Source organism: Coregonus clupeaformis, chromosome 11 (genome assembly GCF_020615455.1).
Source record: "Coregonus clupeaformis isolate EN_2021a chromosome 11, ASM2061545v1, whole genome shotgun sequence".
Lineage (NCBI taxonomy): Eukaryota > Metazoa > Chordata > Actinopteri > Salmoniformes > Salmonidae > Coregonus > Coregonus clupeaformis.
This window is the reverse complement of record NC_059202.1, coordinates 18040768-18066901: the sequence shown is the minus strand read 5'-3', so window position 1 is coordinate 18066901 and position 26134 is coordinate 18040768. Positions and strand designations below refer to the sequence as shown.

The 26134-nt window shown below is 49.3% G+C and overlaps 1 protein-coding gene across 1 annotated transcript; it reads right to left on the bottom strand.

The window, feature by feature from the left end:
* Positions 1–3694: 3694 nt before the first annotated feature.
* On the bottom strand, positions 3695–25928 carry alpi.2 (alkaline phosphatase, intestinal, tandem duplicate 2). The gene is made up of 11 exons (XM_041890880.2): positions 25797–25928; positions 24723–24839; positions 15173–15288; positions 14548–14722; positions 13280–13452; positions 7801–7926; positions 7450–7519; positions 7167–7301; positions 6558–6749; positions 4943–5059; positions 3695–3996 (listed from the first exon to the last, which is right to left on the bottom strand). The coding sequence occupies exons 1-11, from the start codon at positions 25891–25893 to the stop codon at positions 3695–3697; spliced, it is 1620 nt and encodes a 539-aa protein (XP_041746814.2). The 5' UTR covers positions 25894–25928.
* Between the last annotated feature and the right edge of the window lie 206 nt (positions 25929–26134).

Below are 26134 nucleotides of genomic sequence, written 5' to 3'. Positions count from 1 at the left end.
AGCTGGTTGAGATAATGCCAAGAATGTGCAAAGTTGTCATCAAGGCAAAGGGTGGTTATTTGAAGAATCTCAAATATAAAATAGATTTTGATTTGTTTAACATGATTCCATATGTGTTATTTCATAGTTTTGATGTCTTCACTATTATTCTACAATGTAGAAAATAGTAAAAATAAAGAAACTTTTTATTCTATATTCCAAAATGTTCATTTAAAAACAGGATTTCATATGGTATCCACAGTATTGCGTTTCATAGTAGATTTACTGACTGAAGCCATGTCCGTTCATCTTTTCCTTCCAATAGTCATGTTACTAACTTTGACAATAAGATGGTTAACAAGCATGAACTTTTTTCAAGAATAATTGTTTCTTCAAAAAATGATTTAACTTTTTATTTTAATTTGAAATGAATTAGACTAATTGCAAGTACATTTGGATAAGTTTGTATGGAGTGTCAATGGAGGTCATAGATCAGCTCAATTTACAAATATCAATGTTACACAACACCATTACTACCAATACCCCTTTCCTTTCCCTTTCCATAATAACAAACATTGCTACCCATACCTTAATAACAAACATTGTTACCCATACCTTAATAACAAACATTGCTACCCATACCTTAATAACAAACATTGCTACCCATACCTTACTAACAAGCATTGCTACCCATACCTTAATAACAAACATTTCTACCCATACCTTAATAATAAACATAACTACGCATACTTTAATAACAAACATCGCTACCCATACCTTAATAACAAACATGACTACCCATACCTTAATAACAAACATTGCTACCCATACCTTAATAACAAACATGACTACCCATACCTTAATAACAAACATGACTACCCATACCTTAATAACAAACATTGCTACCCATACCTTAATAACAAACATGACTACCCATACCTTAATAATAAACATGACTACCCATACCTTAATAATAAACATGACTACCCATACCTTAATAACAAACAAACATGGGTTGAACATTACTACCCATACCTTGATTGAACATTAGCAATGCCAAAAAATAAGGTATATCAATATTGCAGGACGGAAGAGCTATCTGGGTGTATCTATTGGTCCCGTGTAGCTCAGTTGGCAGAGCATGACGCTTGTCAGGGTTGTGGATTTGATTCCCACGGGGGACCAGTACAAAAATGTATGCACTCACTACTGTAAGTCGCTCTGGGTAAGATTGTCTGCTAAATGACTAAAATGTAAAATGTCTGTGTGGTGAAATATCTGATAAATCTCAGTAGATTAATCCTAGCTGGGTCTCCACATGTTTCCTAATCAGACAGATACAATGGAGATAAGGGCAGGTATGAGGTCCATCAGACAGAGAGGAGGGAGAGGAGGGCAGGTATGAAGCCCATCAGAGAGAGAGGAGGGAGAGGAGGGCAGGTATGAGGTCCATCAGACAGAGAGGAGGGCAGGTATGAAGCCCATCAGAGAGAGAGGAGGGAGAGGAGGGCAGGTATGAGGTCCATCAGACAGAGAGGAGGGCAGGTATGAGGCCCATCAGACAGAGAGGAGGGAGAGGAGGGCAGGTATGAAGCCCATCAGAGAGAGAGGAGGGAGAGGAGGGCAGGTATGAAGCCCATCAGAGAGAGAGGAGGGAGAGGAGGGCAGGTATGAGGTCCATCAGACAGAGAGGAGGGCAGGTATGAGGTCCATCAGACAGAGAGGAGGGCAGGTATGAAGCCCATCAGAGAGAGAGGAGGGAGAGGAGGGCAGGTATGAGGTCCATCAGACAGAGAGGAGGGAGAGGAGGGCAGGTATGAGGTCCATCAGACAGAGAGGAGGGCAGGTATGAGGTCCATCAGACAGAGAGGAGGGAGAGGAGGGCAGGTATGAGGTCCATCAGACAGAGAGGAGGGCAGGTATGAAGCCCATCAGAGAGAGAGGAGGGAGAGGAGGGCAGGTATGAAGCCCATCAGAGAGAGAGGAGGGAGAGGAGGGCAGGTATGAGGCCCATCAGACAGAGAGGAGGGCAGGTATGAGGCCCATCAGACAGAGAGGAGGGAGAGGAGGGCAGGTATGAGGTCCATCAGACAGAGAGGAGGGCAGGTATGAAGCCCATCTGAGAGAGAGGAGGGAGAGGAGGGCAGGTATGAGGTCCATCAGACAGAGAGGAGGGCAGGTATGAGGTCCATCAGACAGAGAGGAGGGCAGGTATGAAGCCCATCAGAGAGAGAGGAGGGAGAGGAGGGCAGGTATGAAGCCCATCAGAGAGAGAGGAGGGAGAGGAGGGCAGGTATGAGGTCCATCAGACAGAGAGGAGGGCAGGTATGAAGCCCATCAGAGAGAGAGGAGGGAGAGGAGGGCAGGTATGAGGTCCATCAGACAGAGAGGAGGGCAGGTATGAAGCCCATCAGAGAGAGAGGAGGGAGAGGAGGGCAGGTATGAGGTCCATCAGACAGAGAGGAGGGCAGGTATGAGGTCCATCAGACAGAGAGGAGGGCAGGTATGAAGCCCATCAGACAGAGAGGAGGGAGAGGAGGGCAGGTATGAGGTCCATCAGACAGAGAGGAGGGAGAGGAGGGCAGGTATGAGGTCCATCAGACAGAGAGGAGGGAGAGGAGGGCAGGTATGAGGTCCATCAGACAGAGAGGAGGGCAGGTATGAAGCCCATCAGACAGAGAGGAGGGAGAGGAGGGCAGGTATGAGGTCCATCAGACAGAGAGGAGGGCAGGTATGAGGCCCATCAGACAGAGAGGAGGGCAGGTATGAAGCCCATCAGAGAGAGAGGAGGGAGAGGAGGGCAGGTATGAGGCCCATCAGACAGAGAGGAGGGAGAGGAGGGCAGGTATGAGGTCCATCAGAGAGAGAGGAGGGAGAGGAGGGCAGGTATGAGGTCCATCAGACAGAGAGGAGGGAGAGGAGGGCAGGTATGAGGTCCATCAGACAGAGAGGAGGGAGAGGAGGGCAGGTATGAGGTCCATCAGACAGAGAGGAGGGCAGGTATGAAGCCCATCAGAGAGAGAGGAGGGAGAGGAGGGCAGGTATGAGGTCCATCAGACAGAGAGGAGGGCAGGTATGAGGCCCATCAGACAGAGAGGAGGGAGAGGAGGGCAGGTATGAAGCCCATCAGACAGAGAGGAGGGAGAGGAGGGCAGGTATGAAGCCCATCAGACAGAGAGGAGGGCAGGTATGAGGTCCATCAGACAGAGAGGAGGGCAGGTATGAAGCCCATCAGACAGAGAGGAGGGAGAGGAGGGCAGGTATGAAGCCCATCAGACAGAGAGGAGGGAGAGGAGGGCAGGTATGAGGTCCATCAGACAGAGAGGATGGCAGGTATGAAGCCCATCAGACAGATAGGAGGGCAGGTATGAGGCCCATCAGACAGAGAGGATGGCAGGTATGAAGCCCATCAGACAGATAGGAGGGCAGGTATGAGGCCCATCAGACAGGTAGAAGGGCAGGTATGAGGCCCATCAGAGAGAGAGGAGGGAGAGGAGGGCAGGTATGAGGTCCATCAGACAGAGAGGATGGCAGGTATGAAGCCCATCAGACAGATAGGAGGGCAGGTATGAGGCCCATCAGACAGGTAGAAGGGCAGGTATGAGGCCCATCAGACAGATAGGAGGGCAGGTATGAAGCCAATCAGACAGAGAGGAGGGAGATGATGGCAGGTATGAGGTCCATCAGACAGAGAGGAGGGCAGGTATGAGGCCCATCAGACAGAGGAGAGGGAGAGGAGGGCAGGTATGAGACCCATCAGCAGCACTATGAGGCTGGGGTGGATGGCTCCTGCGTGGTCAGGCTCAGGCTCTGTCTCTGGCTCTGGGTCTGGGATGAAGCAGCCTGTGTAAGGCTCAACGCAGGCTGCGTAGGCCATGACGTGGGCGATGTAGCTCTGCTCCTGGACCCCGTGGAAGAGGTGGGCCATGGGGCCCTTGGCAAAGATGGCCACGTCCTCTGAGCCGTGGGTCTCAGAGTCCAGAGGAACGGCTGACTGCTGCTTGTAATCTTTGTGAGCTGAAAGGGAGGTGAGAAGGAGAGCCAGAGTTAGGAGAGAGAAAATAATCATGCTGTCATGCAGTTTGGAAACTGTAGGACTTTTAAGGAGAGTTTGAAAAGAGGGGGGTGATAATTAAACAACTAATAAACAAACGATCGTTGGCTTTAATTTAGATGTTTATTTTCTACATGATTAACACATAGAACACGCATTGAAACTCTTAGTGTGCAATAACTGATGTCAGGGTTGGGGTTAATTCGAATTGAAGACAGTCAATTCAGGAAATAAACTAACATTTCAATTATATTTTAAATGACTTCTCAATAAACTGAAAAGTAGAAGATATTTATTTCAAAAGTTGTATTTTCTATTTATTTTTTACATGTACTTCCTTCAGTTGGAACTTACACCAACCCTCCATTTGATTAGACAAGCTTATCTTATTTTGCTGTCATGTTCCTCTACAGATGCTGTCAAATTTAGAGCTCCTTAATATGCCAATCAGAGTTCCTTAATATGACAATCAGAGTTCCTTAATATGACAATCAGAGTTCCTTAATATGACAATCAGAGTTCCTTAATATGACAATCAGAGTTCCTTAATATGACAATCAGAGTTCCTTAATATGACAATCAGAGTTCCTTAATATGACAATCAGAGTTCCTTAATATGACAATCAGAGTTCCTTAATATGACAATCAGAGTTCCTTAATATGACAATCAGAGTTCCTTAATATGACAATCAGAGTTCCTTAATATGACAATCAGAGCTCCTTAATATGACAATCAGAGCTCCTTAATATGACAATCAGAGTTCCTTAATATGACAATCAGAGTTCCTTAATATGACAATCAGAGTTCCTTAATATGACAATCAGAGTTCCTTAATATGACAATCAGAGTTCCTTAGTATGACAATCAGAGTTCCTTAATATGATGCATTGCTCAAAAGCAAAACGTACCTGCTTCCGTGGCGTTCACATCTGCACGAGATCCATTGACTAACTTGTATCCTGGTCCATTTCCATAGAGTGTGGTGGTAAAGCTTTTTTTATCGTCAGCCAATACACGGGTCAGACCTTCAAGACACAATGCATACCAGCATGACATTAGATTTTGTCAGCCTAACACTAAGCTTGCTCAGATACACATAACAGCCCCCTTGACCACATAGTTATATAAACCCCTATGTCTAGCCCCAAAAAGACCATTAAAGCCAATGGAATAGGGGTCTGATCTGTACACTGCACTTTTGGGCCATAGCTGATGGACCATATATGATGTGGCCTACCCAGGGATGCAAAGAGAGCATATATTACTGGAAAATTTCTAACATTTTGGTAGCTTTCACCTCTGAAATCAACATTTATTTTACATTTAGCTCAACATTAAATTATTTCACCAATCAGTGCTGATAGAGCAGCTCGTTATGGAGCGGGCAAAATTTCAGTCGCATCTCGCGTCCATCGCACATGTAAACAACTATAGTTTGTTCGCTCCATAACGAGCTGCTCTATCAGCACTGATTGGTGAAATAATTTAATGTTGAGCTAAATGTCAAATAAATGTTGATTTCAGAGGTTTAAAACGGAACAGAAAGGAACTATCCACTGAGTGTACAAAACATTAAGGACACCTTCCTAATATTGAGTTGCACCCCCCCTCTTTGCCCTCAGAACAGCCTCAGTTCGTCGGGGTATGGACTCTACAAGGTGTCGAAAGCGTTCCACAGGGATGCTGGTCCATGTTGACTACTATGCTTCCCACAGTTGTGTGAAGTTGGCTGGATGTCCTTTGGGTGGTGGACCATTCTTGATACATACAGGAAACTGTTGAGTGTGAAAAACCCAGTAGCGTTGCAGTTCTTGACACACTCAAACCGGTGTGCCTGGCACCTACTACCCTACCCTGTTCAAAGGCATTTAAATATTTTGTTTTGCCCATTCACCATCTGAATGGCACACATACACAATCCATGTCTCAAGGCTTAATAATCCTTCTTTAACCTGTCCCCTCCCCTTAATCTACACTGATTTAAGTGGATTTAGCAAGTGACATCAATAAGGGATCATAGTTTTCACCTGGATTCACCGGATCAATCTATGTCATGGAAAGAGCAGGTGTCCCTAATGTTTTGTACAGTCAATGTATAAGCCGGTAGTTTCTGGGGGTTCAAACCGGTTCAGAACTTTATTTTGCAGGTTGGAACAGTGGAACGGAACAAAAAAAAGAATGGTTCTGTTCAGAACTAAAATAATTTTGGTTCCAATCCCTGCTTTCAAGTTTATTTGTACTTTGTCTATAAGATGACATCTACTGGTCTTTTTTGGGTACTTCTGATGATCACAGGTGTCTGCAACTATCTCTGACCCTCTGTGTGGCCTTATCACTTGTAACATATATACAATAATCAAAAAAATATGATTTTAAAATAAAATAAATTATGATAAAGTTGTAAAACAATATCCTAAATATAAACCATCAACTTAGTGAATACTATTGGTGTTTAATATGATTACTTTGGCAAATTACCGGTAGCTTTGCAACCCTACCTATGGACTTCATGATGTAGCCTACCTAAGACGGGGTTCCCTCTGTCGGAGTTCCCTCCAAAGGAGAAGACATGGGAGTGGTCAGCGGTGACCACAGACAGAGTGTCCAGCTCACTGGTCAGTTCTGCCGCCCGCTCGATAGCATTGTCAAACTCCACCGCTTCCGTCAGGGCAAATTTGGCCCCGCTGCTATGGTGACCGTGGTCAATTCTCCCCCTTGAAGTGAAAACCCGCCCCCCCCAGTAATTGTCAATACAATATGATCATTATTAATTATCTTTATTAGTCCCCTCACTCGCAGCAGCTTTAAAAAGATGTGATAGGCTGTCAAAACTGTACTCGATAAAGGATAAATTATGTCACTGTGAGAAGGAATACCATGTACCAATTGTTAACCAAATGTAAGCACTAAAATGGAATGAGATACTTGACAGTCATTGATTCATAGGGCTTGAGTTAAGCACCCTATATAGACATGATTTCTTCCACAATTACTCCCATACAATACACTCCCCAACTACCGTCAACTGCATTAGTTTACACTAAATAGCTCTCCTCCTCCCAACTATATTCTCAGGCCTAGATTCCCTGACATGGACGTCATAGTTTGGGGATGCTGAGTATTAATACTCATCTTCCACAAAGAGGTAGAAGCCTTTGGGGTTCCTGCGGAGGATCTTGATGGCTTTGTCCACCATCTCAGTGAGGGAGGGGTCCATGGCATGATCTCGCTCCAGCTCGTAGCGGCAGTCACTTGGCTCAAACAGACCTGGATTAGAAAACACAGGTAAGAAGCCAACACATTGTTACTGGATGTGGGTGAATACGATTCAGAAAAGAAGCATTCAGTAATATTGACTATTCAGGTAAAGCTCAGTGTTCTTTTCTAGCAGAGCGAGATGTATGTAGATTCTTACCCATCAGATAGTCCGTTTTTTCGGGATTCACTGCGTCAAATTCAGCTTTGTTCCACACATACTTTGCATTCTATAAGGCAGAGGTACGGGTATGGGTTAAATAATAAGGGCTGAGAAATGGTGAAAATGCAGGGAAGTGGAAGTTGTCTGATCTCATTAAGACTTATCGTCCAGATTCAGACTTTTTGTTCAGCCTACAAATACCATAACACAAGGGTCACCAACTGCCAAGGTTGTCTTAGTTGGTATAACACTTTCAGCCCAGCATTACCCCATTGCTGTGAATTAGTTATTTGATACAATTGTAGTGAATCGACAAAGTCAAGGTGTAGTGTCTGCAGCCATGTTTACCTGTTTGTTCTTAAGCCACACAGCAGTGAGGTCAACCTTGTCATTACGGCTTCCGTTGTATGAGGGGTATTCTGGGTCCTGTGTCTCCTTGGGAAACATATATTTTCGTCCTCCTCCAAGAATGACCTGTCACAGGACACATGGAGGTTAATGGACAGTAGATGCTGGTTGGTTTCCATGTATGGATCAATGTTCACGCTGTGGGATACATTTTGGTAGCCTGCAGAAAGCAGTCTAATCGCTCACCATTCTATTTCACTTCACTGACAATCAACTTGTCAGCAATTGGGTTACTTTCAACCAATCAGAGGGAGGCTTAATTCAAAGCATAATGAGGGAACAGACAAAAGCGGTGAGGGAGGAGAAGCCTTTTAAAATCTAACAGTAATTTTCAAACAAAGGCAGATAAAGTGTGTTTATCCAAAGCGATCCCTTTAGCATGTGAACACAGAATCCTTCTCATTACTTTTGTTTTGAGCCGACGTCGTTGTCGGCCAGAGTGGGGCACCTCGCTCACGCACGGGAGGCAGCACAGTTACAAAATGAATTCCGGTGCAAACTCCTCCCACCGAGGCAACCCCAAACTCCTCCCAAGAGGGCAACCCCAAACTCCTCCCACTGGGGTAACCCCAAACTCCTCCCACCGGGGAAATCCCAAATGGGTCCCACTGGGGCAAATCCAAACTCCTCCCACCGGGGCAACCCCAAACTCCTCCAACCAGCGCACCGCAAACTCCTTCCACCAGGGCAACCACAAACTCCTCCCTCCGGGGCAACCCCAAACTCCTCCCTCCGGGGCAACCCCAAACTCCTCCCAAGAGGGCAACCCCAAACTCCTCCCACTGGGGCAACCCCAAACTCTTCACATCTGGGCAACCACAAATTCCTCCCACTGGGGAAACCCAAAACTCCTCCCACAGGGGAAACCCAAAACTCCTCCCACCGGAGCAACCCACGACAATAAATCAGTCCCCGCAGTCCATATTGAGTTTGGCCATTTGGATTTTTGTCCTAAACTCACCCACTGTTTCTGAGAGGATACTGATATGACCATCCATTTTCTGTCTTATTTCAAACGCCCATCTAGTGGATTAATTCCATGTTCACGTGCTAATAGGAACTAGGAAAATGTAGCAAGTTGGAAATTTCTGAGTTTCAGAGTTCCGACTAGCACCTGAATGCAGCATAAGCCCAGACTGATAAGTAAAGTGAAATAGAATGGTGAACGCAGTGATCAGGCTGGTTCCACCAGGCTAATAAAATGGGGAATGCAGCAATCAGGCTGGTTCCACCAGGATAATAGAATGGTGAATGCAGCGATCAGGCTGGTTCCACCAGGCTAATAAAATGGTGAACGCAGTGATCTGGCTGGTTCCACCAGGCTAATAAAATGGTGAATGCAGCAATCAGGCTGGTTCCACCAGGATAATAGAATGGTGAATGCAGCGATCAGGCTGGTTCCACCAGGCTAATAGAATGGTGAATGCAGCAATCAGGCTGGTTCCACCAGGATAATAGAATGGTGAATGCAGCGATCAGGCTGGTTCCACCAGGCTAATAGAATGGAGAATGCAGCGATCAGGCTGGTTCCACCAGGCTAATAGAATGGTGAATGCAGTGATCAGGCTGGTTCCACCAGGCTAATAAAATGGTGAATGCAGCAATCAGGCTGGTTCCACCAGGATAATAGAATGGTGAATGCAGCGATCAGGCTGGTTCCACCAGGAAAATAGAATGGTGAATGCAGCGATCAGGCTGGTTCCACCAGGCTAATAGAATGGAGAATGCATTGATTAGGCTGGTTCCACCAGGTTAATAAAATGGTGAATGCAGCGATCAGGCTGGTTCCACCAGGATAATAGAATGGTGAATGCAGCGATCAGGCTGGTTCCAGCATGCTAATAGAATGATGAATGCAGCGATCAGGCTGGTTCCACCAGGCTAATAGAATGGTGAATGCAGCGATCAGGCTGGTTCCACCAGGATAATAGAATGGTGAATGCAGCGATCAGGCTGGTTCCTCCAGGATTATAGAATGGTAAATGCAGCGATCAGGCTGGTTCCACCAGGCTAATAGAATGGTGAATGCAGCGATCAGGCTGGTTACACCAGGCTAATAGAATGGAGAATGCAGCGATCAGGCTGGTTCCACCAGGCTAATAAAATGGTGAATGCAGCGATCAGGCTGGTTCCACCAGGATAATAGAATGGTGAATGCAGCGATCAGGCTGGTTCCACCATGCTAAAAGAATGATGAATGCAGCGATCAGGCTGGTTCCACCAGGCTAATAGAATGGTGAATGCAGTGATCAGGCTGGTTCCACCAGGATAATAGAATGGTGAATGCAGCGATCAGGCTGGTTCCAAGCTAATAGAATGGTGAATGCAGCGTCGGGCTGGTTCCACCAGGAAAAATAGAATGGTGAATGCAGCGATCAGGCTGGTTCCACCAGGCTAATAGAATGGAGAATGCATTGATTAGGCTGGTTCCACCAGGTTAATAAAATGGTGAATGCAGCGATCAGGCTGGTTCCACCAGGATAATAGAATGGTGAATGCAGCGATCAGGCTGGTTCCAGCATGCTAATAGAATGATGAATGCAGCGATCAGGCTGGTTCCACCAGGCTAATAGAATGGTGAATGCAGCGATCAGGCTGGTTCCACCAGGATAATAGAATGGTGAATGCAGCGATCAGGCTGGTTCCTCCAGGATTATAGAATGGTAAATGCAGCGATCAGGCTGGTTCCACCAGAGCTAATAGAATGGTGAATGCAGCGATCATGGCTGGTTCCACCAGGCTAATAGAATGGAGAATGCAGCGATCAGGCTGGTTTCCACCAGGCTAATAAAATGGTGAATGCAGCGATCAGGCTGGTTCCACCAGGATAATAGAATGGTGAACGCAGCGATCAGGCTGGTTCCACCATGCTAAAAGAATGATGAATGCAGCGATCAGGCTGGTTCCACCAGGCTAATAGAATGGTGAATGCAGTGATCAGGCTGGTTCCACCAGGATAATAGAATGGTGAATGCAGCGATCAGGCTGGTTCCACCAGGCTAATAGAATGGTGAATACAGCGATCAGGCTGGTTCCACCAGGCTAATAGAATGGAGAATGCAGCGATCGGGCTGGTTCCACCAGGCTAATAGAATGGTGAATGCAGCGATCGGGCTGGTTCCACCAGGCTAATAGAATGGTGAATGCAGCGATCAGGCTGGTTCCACCAGGCTAATAGAATGGAGAATGCAGCGATCGGGCTGGTTCCACCAGGCTAATAGAATGGAGAATGCAGCGATTGGGCTGGTTCCACCAGGCTAACAGAATGGAGAATGCAGCGATCGGGCTGGTTCCACCAGGATAATAGAATGGAGAATGCAGCAATCAGGCTGGTTCCACCAGGATAATAGAATGGTGAATGCAGCGATCAGGCTGGTTCCACCAGGCTAATAGAATGGAGAATGCAGCGATCGGGCTGGTTCCACCAGGCTAATAGAATGGAGAATGCAGCGATCGGGCTGGTTCCACCAGGCTAATAGAATGGAGAATGCAGCGATCGGGCTGGTTCCACCAGGATAATAGAATGGTGAATGCAGCGATCAGGCTGGTTCCACCATGCTAATAGAATGATGAATGCAGCGATCAGGCTGGTTCCACCAGGCTAATAGAATGGTGAATGCAGTGATCAGGCTGGTTCCACCAGGATAATAGAATGGTGAATGCAGCGATCAGGCTGGTTCCTCCAGGATTATAGAATGGTAAATGCAGCGATCAGGCTGGTTCCACCAGGCTAATAGAATGGAGAATGCAGCGATCAGGCTGGTTCCACCAGGCTAATAGAATGGAGAATGCAGCGATCAGGCTGGTTCCACCAGGCTAATAGAATGGAGAATGCAGCGATCGGGCTGGTTCCACCATGCTAATAGAATGATGAATGCAGCGATCAGGCTGGTTCCACCAGGCTAATAGAATGGAGAATGCAGCGATCGGGCTGGTTCCACCAGGCTAATAGAATGGAGAATGCAGCGATCGGGCTGGTTCCACCAGGCTAACAGAATGGAGAATGCAGCGATCGGGCTGGTTCCACCAGGATAATAGAATGGAGAATGCAGCAATCAGGCTGGTTCCACCAGGATAATAGAATGGTGAATGCAGCGATCAGGCTGGTTCCACCAGGCTAATAGAATGGAGAATGCAGCGATCGGGCTGGTTCCACCAGGCTAATAGAATGGAGAATGCAGCGATCGGGCTGGTTCCACCAGGCTAATAGAATGGAGAATGCAGCGATCGGGCTGGTTCCACCAGGATAATAGAATGGTGAATGCAGCGATCAGGCTGGTTCCACCATGCTAATAGAATGATGAATGCAGCGATCAGGCTGGTTCCACCAGGCTAATAGAATGGTGAATGCAGTGATCAGGCTGGTTCCACCAGGATAATAGAATGGTGAATGCAGCGATCAGGCTGGTTCCTCCAGGATTATAGAATGGTAAATGCAGCGATCAGGCTGGTTCCACCATGCTAATAGAATGATGAATGCAGCGATCAGGCTGGTTCCACCAGGCTAATAGAATGGTGAATGCAGTGATCAGGCTGGTTCCACCAGGATAATAGAATGGTGAATGCAGCGATCAGGCTGGTTCCTCCAGGATTATAGAATGGTAAATGCAGCGATCAGGCTGGTTCCACCAGGCTAATAGAATGGTGAATGCAGCGATCAGGCTGGTTCCACCAGGCTAATAGAATGGAGAATGCAGCGATCAGGCTGGTTACACCAGGCTAATAGAATGGAGAATGCAGCGATCGGGCTGGTTCCACCAGGCTAATATAATGGAGAATGCAGCGATCGGGCTGGTTCCACCAGGCTAATAGAATGGAGAATGCAGCGATCGGGCTGGTTCCACCAGGCTAATAGAATGGAGAATGCAGCGATCGGGCTGGTTCCAGGATAACATTTTTGGAGTAGGTTAATGTAATGTTTCAGGTGGTTGTAGGAATGCTACATTCCAACAAAGCTTGGAAAGTGTGGAATTACTTTTTAAAAAATTGAATGTTGTAGCTATCTTGAATTATCTTGCTTGATGAATTAACTGGCCTGACTCAACTGATATGTCTTGCAATGTGGATTTCCACCACAGGTCCATCTCCAGTTTAATGAAAGCTCTGGATGGATTCCCACCACAGGTCCTCTGTAGCTCAGCTGGTAGAGCATGGCGCTTGTAACGCCAAGGTAGTGGGTTCGATCCCCGGGACCACCCATACACAAAAATGTATGCACGCATGACTGTAAGTCGCTTTGGATAAAAGCGTCTGCTAAATGGCATATTAATAATTAATATTAATGTAAACAATACACATTCAAAGGAACATGATACTTTATTTTTTCATTGTCATAAGATAATACCCATTATTGTGCTCAATATCCTTGAAAGTCAGACATCTTGTCTATTATCTAAGATGGCCACCTCTGGGGTCTTACATTGATGTCAGTGTTGTTGACCATCTGGTAGGCGATGTCACGGCATCCTGCTGCAATGTCTTCGGCGCTCATGTCGGAGTCGGCGTACCAGCCTCGGTTGGCCGTGTGGGAGTAGGCGGCTCCAGGGGAGGCGTGCTGCACACGGGCGGTGGAGATGATGCCCACCGACTTCCCTGAAACGCATCAAAACAGAGGGCTCATGTTCATAAGGCACCAACGGAAGAAACTGAGTGAAACTGAGGGAATAGGGGTGGTACATGTCAAATCAAATCAAACTTGTCCAATAAGAAACACTCCTTTTTTATTTTCTATGGTCACTAAAAACCATCTCAATATCTAGCTAACTACTATAACTCTGAAAATACCAATGTGATATTTCCCCTTTGACAGGTGGCTTAAAAATAGGTAGTGTCTCAAAACAATTAATATTGTCCCGGGTTGTGTCTCAATACACTTTAAAATAGTCCCGGCTAGTGTCTCAATACACTTAAAAATTGTCCCGGGTGACGTCTCAATACTATTAAAAATAGTCCCGGGTAGTGTCTCAATACACTTAAAAATAGTCCCGGGTTTGTCTCAATACACTTAAAAATAGTCCCGGGTAGTGTCTCAATACCATAAAAAAGGCCTTCTTTCCTCTTCTTTCACTGATGACCACTAATTTAATGAAAGCTCTGGATGGTTTTCCACCACAGGTCCATCTCCAGTTTAATGAAAGCTCTGGATGGATTTTCACCACAGGTCCATCTCCAGTTTAATGAACGCTCTGGATGGATTCCCACCACAGGTCCATCTCCAGTTTAATGAACGCTCTGGATGGATTTCCACCACAGGTCCATCTCCAGTTTAATGAACGCTCTGGATGGATTTCCACCACAGGTCCATCTCCAGTTTAATGAACGCTCTGGATGGATTTCCAATACAGGTCCATCTCCAGTTTAATGAAAGCTCTGGATGGATTTCCACCACAGGTCCATCTCCAGTTTAATGAAAGCTCTGGATGGATTTCCACCACAGGTCCATCTCCAGTTTAATGAAAGCTCTGGATGGATTTCCACCACAGGTCCATCTCCAGTTTAATGAACGCTCTGGATGGATTTCCACCACAGGTCCATCTCCAGTTTAATGAAAGCACAGGACCTGTGGTGGAAATCCATCCAGAGCTTTCATTAAACTGGAGATGGACCTGTGGTGGAACTCGGCCCAGGACCGAGTTTGGGAAACCCAGCAATAGACTATTGAGACAAGGAGCCTAATTAACCCCCTACCTGCCATCTTGGCACGGTGAAGGACAGATTCGACCTCGTTTCCGAAGGTGGTGCTGCAGTTGTAGCGGATAGCTGAGGCACTGAGACCCAGGGTTCCATAGTTGGCCTTCACACCACACAGGTAGGCCGTGGCCGTGCCGGCACTGTCAGGCATCTGCTGGTCCACGTTGTACGTCTTCAGGGTCAAATACACGCACACACACACACACACACACACACACACACACACACACACACACACACACACACACACACACACACACACACACACACACATATTTGTTGTAAACCAGTGAAACATCTTAATTCACATGTATCCGTTATACCAGGGTTGAGTTCAGTTCTACACAAAATTAATTTGAGAAATTAATTATTATTTTATTTTTAGTAATTTATTTCCTGAATGGATTCAATTACAGTGGAATGGAACCTTCCCCTGGTATAAACATTAGCATTATAATCGTAGTATTATGCTATTACTAGTATCCTGAAATCATGAAGGGTTAACCACACATCTTTACAGCAGTAGGCCTGTTCAAAGTGGTGAACACAATCCATCTTTGAAGCATCTGACATCAAATGAAAATGATAAGGTTCAAATGACATGGGCTTCATGAGAGGTGACCTTAGACAGGGCCAGGTGTGGGAAGGTATCCATGGCCAGGCTAAACTCCTCTCCGGTCCCTCCGTTCATCTGCCCTTTGAGGATCCTGGCTGCAGTCACTGTGGGGATGCCCATACCTGTATGGACGGGGGTGGAGCATACAACCTTTAGACAACTTCTCCTGAAAGACACACAACCTTTAGACAACTTCTCCTGAAAGACACACAACCGTTACACAACTTCTCCTGAAAGACACACAACCGTTACACAACTTCACCTGAAAGACACACAACCGTTACACAACTTCACCTGAAAGACACACAACCGTTACACAACTTCACCTGAAAGACAGACAACCGTTACACAACTTCACCTGAAAGACACACAACCGTTACACAACTTCTCCTGAAAGACACACAACCGTCACACAACTTCACCTGAAAGACACACAACCGTTATACAACTTCACCTGAAAGACACACAACCGTTACACAACTTCACCTGAAAGACACACAACCGTTACACAACTTCACCTGAAAGACAGACAACCGTTACACAACTTCACCTGAAAGACACACAACCGTTACACAACTTCTCCTGAAAGACACACAACCGTCACACAACTTCACCTGAAAGACACACAACCGTTATACAACTTCACCTGAAAAACAAACAACCGTTACACAACGTCACCTGAATTGACAGATAACGTTTATACAGCTTCTGCTGAAAGGAGGGCTGTACCCTGAGCTGCGCGCCAGATAAATAATCAGCTAATCAGGAAAGGAATGTTAAGTAGACTACCTCAGCAGGAGGGTCAGCCAACGAATGAAATTATACTCCTGAGCAAACATTCCGTAACTGCAGGTGGCAGTAAATCCCCAACCTGGGCTTTATACCTGTTCAGACCGTACACACTCCGCACAGTAGGTGGTAGTATGCATCTGATCACATTATCTATCAACTGCCAATACACTCAAAGAAGTAGAAGAAAGAAATTGATTTATTTTTTGAATGGAGAGAGCTACCCCTCAATGGTGCCGCCCAGGCTGTCACAGAAGACACCATTGCAAGGATAGAAAGTATGCTATCTTTCCATATCTATGACAGCGATTACTTATATATACATTTATATACACGTTTACTGTAACATATACATGTATATATACTGTATTTATATGTTACAGTAAATGTGTAAAAACAGTAAATCTACACATTCCCAGAATGCATTCCCAGAATACATGCACACGTGGATTCCCAGAATACATGCACACGTGGATTCCCAGAATACATGCACACGTGGATTCCCAGAATGCATGCACACGTGGATGGTTGCATCCGCCTGTCCTTGCATATCAGAGGAGCTCTGTCTATAACTGATAAAACATGTATAACTAATACAATGTCTAACTTTCAGTCCAACCACTGCCTCGCCGCAAGACCTGATAATGACTGCATGGTTCAATTAGCTACAGTATGTCATCTCTAACATTGACGGGTGACTACAGAATATCAGATCTAACATTGATGGGTGACTACAGAATATCAGATCTAACATTGATGGGTGACTACAGAATATCAGATTTAACATTGATGGGTGACTACAGAATATCAGATCTAACATTGATGGGTGACTACAGAATATCAGATCTAACATTGATGGGTGACTACAGAATATCAGATCTAACATTGAATGTGTGTGATGTAGGTACTGTAGCCAGCTCAGTGAACATTTACAGTATATTCTGGTTGCATGCTGCTTGTTATCTATTAAAGGGATAGTGTTAGATTTAGGTAACTAAGCCCTTTTTCTACTTATTCAGAGTCAGATGAACTCATGGATACCAGGAACAGCTAGCATGCTGGGAAGCCTGTCCCAACCATAAATTAGTTCTCCCTACAAGGAGTTTAACTTGATAAAATGGCAACCTTGTGATTCGAGAGAGAGCTATAGCTTTTTTCATTACTTTGATTCATGGATACCAAATGGGAATCTATTCGTTTTCAGATCTGGGTTAGTATTTTTTTTCAAATACTTTACTGCCGCTTGATTGAGCATGGTCTGGTACAATGGGAAGCTATGTTGCTATTGGATATCTCCTTCACCTTAAAGTGAACCCTGTTCAAGTGAGAACCAATGCGAGGTACTGTGTGGCTCAGTTGGTAGAGCGTGGCGCTTGCATTGCAATGGGTTGTGGGTTTGAATCCCACGGGGGACCGATATGCCGCTGGCCTACTTGATCTTACCTGTTACTTATCTGCCCTATATCTCATAAACATGCCATTTATGAGCAGGTGATGTAAAGTTAGCAAACAATAACATCTTATTAATAAGATCATCATGGAATAGCTGAACTAGCACTAGCAGATAAGACTCAATCAATCCAACCAAGAGTGTTGATCAGTTTTCAATGAGATGAAAGCTGATGTATTTTAATGAATTATTTATTTATGATTTATTTATGATCAGGGTCATTATTGACTGTCACTATGTTTAACATTTTAATCGTTTAAGTCTATTGTCTTTACACAGAGAGAATGGATTCCTTTAAGTCCTCATTCTGCTTGTAAAACATGCTTTCATGGTTTCCTTTAACTAAAAAAATCACTGTAATGAGGGATTCATAATGCATTATATCACGTGTCGAACTCATCCCACGGAGGGCCGAGTGTCTGTGGGTTTTCGCTCCACCCTTGTACTTGATTGATGTATTAAAGTCACCCTCACCTGGTTGTCTGGGTCATAACTGAAAGGACAAAAACAAAAACCCGCAGACACTCAGCCCTCCATGGAATTAGTTTGACACCCCTGCATTATACCCATGACCCCTGCACTGTTTGACCCCTGACCCCTGCTCTGTTCTTTCCCTTGACCCCTGCTCAGTTCTTCCCCCCTGACCCCTGCTCTGTTCTCGCCCCGAACCCTGCTCTGTTCTCCCTCCCTGACCCCTGCTCTGTTCTCCCTCCCTGACCCCTGCTCAGTTCTCCCCCCTGACCCCTGCTAAGTTCTCACCCCCTGACCCCTGCTCTGTCTCCCTCCCGAACCCTGCTCAGTTCTCCCCCCCAACCCCTGCTCTGTTCCCCCCCCCGACCCCTACTCTGTTCTTTCCCCCCTGACCCCTGCTCTGTTCTCCCCCCGACCCCTGCTCTGTTCTCCCCCGACCCCTGCTCTGTTCTCCCCCCAGAACCCTACTCTGTTCTTTCACCCCTGACCCCTGCTCTGTTTGACCCCTGACCCCTGCTCTGTTCTTTTCCCTGACCCCTGCTCTGTTCTCCCCCCTGAACCCTGCTCTGTTCTTTCCCCTGACCCCTGCTCTGTTCTCCCCCCTGAACCCTGCTCTGTTCCCCCTGACCCCTGCTCAGTTTGACCCCTGACCCCTGCTCTTTTCTTTCCCCTGACCCCTGCTCAGTTCTCCCTCCCTGACCCCTGTTCAGTTCTACCCCCCTGACCCCTGCTCTGTTCTCCCCCCGAACCCTGCTCCGTTCTCCCCCCTGACCCCTGCTCTGTTCTCCCCCCTGACCCCTGCTCTGTTTGACCCCTGACCCCTGCTCTGTTCTTTCCCTTGACCCCTGCTCTGTTCTTTCCCATGACCCCTGAGCTGTTTGACCCATGACCCCTGCTATATTCTCCCCCTGACCCCTGCTCTGTTCTCCACCCTGACCCCTGCTCTGTTCTCCTCCCCTGACCCCTGCTATATTCTCCCCCCCTGACCCCTGCTCTGTTCTCCCCCCTGACCCTACTCTGTTCTCTCCCTCTCACCCCTGCTCTGTTCTCCTCCCCTGACCCATGCTCTATTCTCCCCCCGAACCCTGCTCTGTTCTCCTCCCCTGACCCATGCTCTATTCTCCCCCCTGACCCCTGCTCTATTCTCCCCCTGACCCCTGCTATATTCTCCCCCCTGACCCCTGCTCTGTTCTCCCCCCCGACCCCTGCTCTGTTTGACCCCTGACCCCTGCTCTGTTCTCCCCCCTGACCCCTGCTCTATTCTCCCCCCCGACCCCTGCTCTGTTCTCCCCCCCCCGACACCTGCTCTGTTCTCCAACCTGACCCCTACTCTGTTCTCCCCCCTGACACCTGCTATATTCTCCCCCCCGACCCCTGCTCTGTTCTCCCCCATTAACCCTGCCCTGTTCTTTCACCCCTGACCCCTGCCCTGTTTGACCCCTTACCCCTGCTCTGTTCTTTCCCTTGACCCCTGTTCTGTTCTTTTCCATGACCCCTGCGCTGCTTAACCCCTTGACCCCTGCTCAGTTCTCCCCACTGACCCCTGCTCTGTTCTCCCCCTGACCCCTGCCATGTTTGACCCCTTACCCCTGCTCTGTTCTTTCCCTTGACCCCTGTTCTGTTCTTTCCCATGACCCCTGCGCTGCTTAACCCCTTGACCCCTGCTCTGTTCTTTTCCATGACCCTGCGCTGCTTAACCCCTTGACCCCTGCTCAGTTCTCCCCACTGACCCCTGCTCTGTTCTCCCCCTGACCCCTGCCATGTTTGACCCCTTACCCCTGCTCTGTTCTTTCCCTTGACCCCTGTTCTGTTCTTTCCCATGACCCCTGCGCTGCTTAACCCCTTGACCCCTGCTCTGTTCTTTCCCATGACCCCTGCACTGTTTGACCCCTGACCCCTGCTCTTTTCTTTCCCCTGACCCCTGCTCAGTTCTCCCCCCTGACCCCTGCTCTGTTCTCCCCCCGAACCCTGCTCCGTTCTCCCCCCTGACCCCTGCTCTGTTTGACCCCTGACCCCTGCTCTGTTCTTTCCCTTGACCCCTGCTCTGTTCTTTCCCATGACCCCTGAGCTGTTTGACCCATGACCCATGCTCTGTTCTCTCCCCCCGACCCTGCTCTGTTCCCCCTGACCCCTGCTCTGTTCTTCCCCCTGACCCCTGCTCAGTTCTCCCCCCCGACCCCTGCTCTGTTCTCCCCCGACCCCTGCTCTGTTCCCCCCTGACCCCTGCTCTGTTCCCCCCTGACCCCTACTCTGTTCTCCCCCCTGACCCCTGCTCTGTTCTCCTACCCTGACCCCTGCTCAGTTCTCCCCCCCGACCCCTGCTCTGTTCTCCCCCGACCCCTGCTCTATCCCCCTGACCCTGCTCTGTTCCCCCTGACCCCTGCTCAGTTCTCCCCCCGACCCCTGCTCTGTTCTCCCCCCGACCCTTGCTCTGTTCCCCCCGACCCCTGCTCTGTTCCCCCCGACCCCTGCTCTGTTCTCCCCCCGACCCCTGCTCTGTTCCCCCCGACCCTACTCTGTTCTCCCCCTGACCCCTGCTCTGTTCCCCCTGACCCTACTCTGTTCTCCCCCTGACCCCTGCTCTGTTCTCCCCCGACCCCTGCTCTGTTCTCCTCCTGACCCCTGCTCTATTCTCCCCCTGACCCCTGCTCTATTCTTCCCCCAAACCCTACTCTGTTCTTTCCCCCTGACCCTTGCTCTGTTCTCCCCCGAACCCTGCTGAGTTCTCCCTCCTGACACCTGCTCAGTTCTCCCCCACGACCCCTGCTCTGTTCTCCCCAGAACCCTGCTCAGTTTCTCCCTCCCTGACCCCTGCTCAGTTCTCCCCCGACCCCTGCTCTGTTCTCCCCCAAACCCTGCTCAGTTCTCCCCCAGACCCTGCTCAGTTCTTCCTCCCTGACACCTGCTCTGTTCTCCCCCCGACCCCTGCTCTGTTCTCCCCCGAACCCTGCTGAGTTCTCCCTCCCTGACACCTGCTCAGTTCTCCCCCCACGACCCCTGCTCTGTTCTCCCCCAGAACCCTGCTCAGTTCTCCCTCCCTGACCCTACTCTGTTCTCCCCCACGACCCCTGCTCTGTTCTCCCCCAGAACCCTGCTCAGTTCTCCCTCCCTGACCCTGCTCAGTTCTCCCCCCGAACCCTGCTCAGTTCTTCCTCCCTGACCCTGCTCAGTTCTCCCCCCGAACCCTGCTCAGTTCTTCCTCCCTGACACCTGCTGAGTTCTCCCCCGACCCCTACTCTGTTCTCCCCCCTGACCCCTGCTCTGTTCTCCTCCCCTGACCCCTGCTCTATTCTCCCCCTGACCCCTGCTCTATTCTCCCCCGACCCCTGCTCTGTTCTCCTCCCCTGACCCCTGCTCTATTCTCCCCCCTGACCCTTGCTCTGTTCTCCCCCCGAACCCTGCTCAGTTCTCCCTCCCTGACACCTGCTCAGTTCTCCCCCCCGACCCCTGCTCTGTTCTCCCCCCAGAACCCTACTCTGTTCTCCCTCCTGACCCCTGCTCAGTTCTCCCTCCTGACCCCTGCTCTGTTCTCCCCCCATGACACCTGCTCTGTTCTCCCCCCGAACCCTGCTCAGTTCTCCCTCCTGACCCCTGCTCTGTTCTCCCCCCCTGACCACTGCTCTATTCTCCCCCCTGACCCCTGCTCTGTTCTCCTCCCCTGACCCCTGCTCTGTTCTCCCACCCGAACCCTACTCTGTTCTTTCCCCCTGACCCCTGCTCTGTTTGACCCCCTGACCCCTGCTCTATTCTCTCCCCTGACCCCTGCTCTGTTCTCCCCCTGACCCCTGCTCTGTTCTCTCCCTCTCACCCCCGCTCTGTTCTCCCCCCGACCCCTGCTCTGTTCTCCCCCTGACCCCTGTTCTGTTCTCCCCCCTGACCCCTGCTCTGTTCTCCCCCCGACCCCTGTTCTGTTCTCCCCCTGACCCCTGTTCTGTTCTCTCCTCCTGACCCCTGTTCTGTTCTCCCCCCTGACCCCTACTTTGTTCCCCCCTCCCGACCCCTGCTCTGTTCTCCCCCGACCCCTGCTCTGTTCTCCCCCACGACCCCTGCTCTGTTCTCCCCCGACCCCTGCTCTGTTCTCCCCTCCCGACCCCTGCTCTGTTCTCCTCCCCTGACCCCTGCTCTATTCTCCCCCCTGACCCCTGCTCTATTCTTCCCCCCAAACCCTACTCTGTTCTTTCCCCCCTGACCCTTGCTCTGTTCTCCCCCCGAACCCTGCTGAGTTCTCCCTCCCTGACACCTGCTCAGTTCTCCCCCACGACCCCTGCTCTGTTCTCCCCCAGAACCCTGCTCAGTTCTCCCTCCCTGACCCCTGCTCAGTTCTCCCCCCCGACCCCTGCTCTGTTCTCCCCCCGAACCCTGCTCAGTTCTCCCCCCGAACCCTGCTCAGTTCTTCCTCCCTGACACCTGCTCTGTTCTCCCCCCCGACCCCTGCTCTGTTCTCCCCCCGAACCCTGCTGAGTTCTCCCTCCCTGACACCTGCTCAGTTCTCCCCCACGACCCCTGCTCTGTTCTCCCCCAGAACCCTGCTCAGTTCTCCCTCCCTGACCCTACTCTGTTCTCCCCCACGACCCCTGCTCTGTTCTCCCCCAGAACCCTGCTCAGTTCTCCCTCCCTGACCCTGCTCAGTTCTCCCCAAACCCTGCTCAGTTCTTCCTCCTGACCCTGCTCAGTTCTCCCCCGAACCCTGCTCAGTTCTTCCTCCCTGACACCTGCTGAGTTCTCCCCCCGACCCCCTACTCTGTTCTCCCCCCTGACCCCTGCTCTGTTCTCCTCCCCTGACCCCTGCTCTATTCTCCCCCCTGACCCCTGCTCTATTCTCCCCCCGACCCCTGCTCTGTTCTCCTCCCCTGACCCCTGCTCTATTCTCCCCCTGACCCTTGCTCTGTTCTCCCCCCGAACCCTGCTCAGTTCTCCCTCCCTGACACCTGCTCAGTTCTCCCCCCCGACCCCTGCTCTGTTCTCCCCCCAGAACCCTACTCTGTTCTCCCTCCTGACCCCTGCTCAGTTCTCCCTCCTGACCCCTGCTCTGTTCTCCCCCATGACACCTGCTCTGTTCTCCCCCGAACCCTGCTCAGTTCTCCCTCCTGACCCCTGCTCTGTTCTCCCCCCCTGACCACTGCTCTATTCTCCCCCCTGACCCCTGCTCTGTTCTCCTCCCCTGACCCCTGCTCTGTTCTCCCACCCGAACCCTACTCTGTTCTTTCCCCCCTGACCCCTGCTCTGTTTGACCCCTGACCCCTGCTCTATTCTCTCCCCCTGACCCCTGCTCTGTTCTCCCCCTGACCCCTGCTCTGTTCTCTCCCTCTCACCCCCGCTCTGTTCTCCCCCGACCCCTGCTCTGTTCTCCCCCTGACCCCTGTTCTGTTCTCCCCCCTGACCCCTGCTCTGTTCTCCCCCGACCCCTGTTCTGTTCTCCCCCTGACCCCTGTTCTGTTCTCTCCTCCTGACCCCTGTTCTGTTCTCCCCCCTGACCCCTGCTTTGTTCCCCCCTCCCGACCCCTGCTCTGTTCTCCCCCCGACCCCTGCTCTGTTCTCCCCCCCGACCCCTGCTCTGTTCTCCCCCCCGACCCCTGCTCTGTTCTCCCCTCCCGACCCCTGCTCTGTTCTCCCCCACGACCCCTGCTCTGTTCTCCCCCCCGACCCCTGCTTTGTTCCCCCCTCCCGACCCCTGCTCTGTTCTCCCCCTGACCCCTGCTCTGTTCTCCCCACGACCCCTGCTCTGTTCTCCCCCTACGACCCCTGCTCTGTTCTCCCCCACGACCCCTGCTTTGTTCCCCCCCCCCGACCCCTGCTCTGTTCTCCCCCCCGACCCCTGTTCTGTTCTCCCCCTGACCCCTGTTCTGTTCTCTCCTCCTGACCCCTGTTCTGTTCTCCCCCCTGACCCCTGCTTTGTTCCCCCCTCCCGACCCCTGCTCTGTTCTCCCCCCCTGACCCCTGCTCTGTTCTCCCCCACGACCCCTGCTCTGTTCTCCCCCGACCCCTGCTCTGTTCTCCCCTGCAACCCCTGCTCTGTTCTCCCCCCGACCCCTGCTCTGTTCTCCCCCCCTGACCCCTGCTCTATTCTCCCCCCTGACCCCTGCTCTGTTCTCCCCCTGACCCCTGCTGTATTCTCTCCCCCTGACCCCTGCTCTGTTTCCCCTGACCCCTGCTCTGTTTGACCCCTGACCTCTGCTCTGTTTGACCCCTGACCCCTGCTCTGCTTTCCCCCCTGACACCTGCTCTATTCTCCCCCCATGACCCCTGCTCTGTTCTCCTTCCTTGACCCCTGCTCATTTCACCACCCCTGTCCCCTGGGTCCTCATCCCCGTCATTCGCAGTACATCACTGGGGCCAAGCTTCCTGCCATCCAGGACCTCTATACCAGGCGGTGTCAGAGGAATGCCCTAAAAATTATCAAAGACTCCAGCCACCCTAGTCATAGACTGTTCTCTCTGCTACCGCACGGCAAGTGGTACCGGAAGTCTAGGTCCAAGAGGCTTTTAAACAGCTTCTACCCCCAAGCCATAACATTCCTGAACATCTAATCAAATGGCTACCCAGACTATTTGCATTGTCTCCCCCCCCATTCAGCATAGTGTATTCCCCTCCAAGCCTTTTGCCCATCCCATGCCCTATCCCTGGCCCCAAGGGCGTAGCTTTGATTGTATGTGGGGGGACAACATAACGGTTCTGTCTGAAAATGCTTTGCCATTCAAAGATAATTTAATATTATTGGGCTCTAGCTTCCATTAATTCAAATTTTACACTTTAAATTACGTGACTATACACATTTTTAAGTGTGGGGGAACATGTCGCACCCTCCCCTTGTCCTGTCCATAGTGGAAATCATGCCCACTCACTCACCATCTCCCAGGAACAGAATCGAGTTCTTAGCCCAGCGGACGTTGAGCTTCATATCCAGAGCTTTGTGGAGGGCCTGCTTCCCCTTGTTGTTCCAGTAGCTGGGGTGCTTCTCATGCTCTAAGGAAGAACGTCAACATGTTGTTACGTTTCGTCACATTCATGACATAGTCCATGTTGTTCCAATAGCTCAGTGTGTTTGGTGCTGGAAATAGCGCAGTTGGAGGTTTGTAATGGTTGTGATTCCGAGCTTAGGTCAGATATACTTTGTGTTTAAGATCACTTTATTGGTCAATTACACCGAACTTTGACCTCTGCTTTTAACCCAACCCCTCCGAAAGACACATACATACATAAACAGGTTTTTGGCGAGGTGCTGGGGGCTGTTGTTGTGGGGGGTTAAGTGCCTTGCTCAAGGGCACAACAGCAGGCAACGGCATCTAGGATTTGGTACCAGAAACCCACCGGTTGCCGGCTCGCCTCTCTTACCGGTAGGCTACCTCTCACTAGCCTTCATGCTGCTTTGCATTAAAGCATCTCTCCATATAATTGCCTCCCCATTGCCAATGCAGAGTGACACAACTTTAACATACAGCTCAAACACAGAAAGAGTAGAAATGTATTGCATTCTTCAAAGAAGTAGTGTCACACTATATGCACTGTACTTCAGCAAAACTACAAGATGTCATTTCTCTCTGTGTGATGCATGTCATATTGCATAAAATGAATGTATGTTCAGTTCATATCATTTAGTGTCACACCTTGTGTCACAGATGACAGTTTTTCCTCCTAAAATATTGTTTATTTATTTGGTCTCTTAAGTCCATCCTGTAAACACTCATTCTGATTCTATTTTACGTTCAGTACCTTTCGAAACGAGTGCTGACACTGTCTAAGGACAGGTGTCTCTTGTAAAAAAATATTTTTAAATTCACTATTGTTCAACATGTATGAATACGAAATATCAGATATATACCGAAGTTGTTGTTAATAACCAATTCATTTCAGATAACATAGGAATAACCAAAATGAATTGCTTAATTGGTAAACATACCAAGCAACAAAAAAGGTGTTTACCTGGAATGACAGATGAAGTCCAATCCACAGATAGAAATAAGAGCAATCCAATGATTATTAGGGTATGTTGACTAGCCATGATGTGGGCTATGTGCATGGTAATGTCATTAGGAAAACTGAACAAAGTTAGGAATGTTGAAGTACTGTTAGTGGTCCCATTTATGACAGAATGTGGTGGGTTCAAAGGGCAAATATGTAATCCTCGCCATGTGAGAGGACACACACACACACACACACACACACACACACACACACACACACACACACACACACACACTGACAAACACACAAACACACACTGCCAAACTCACACCGCCACACACTAACACTCAAGCTGA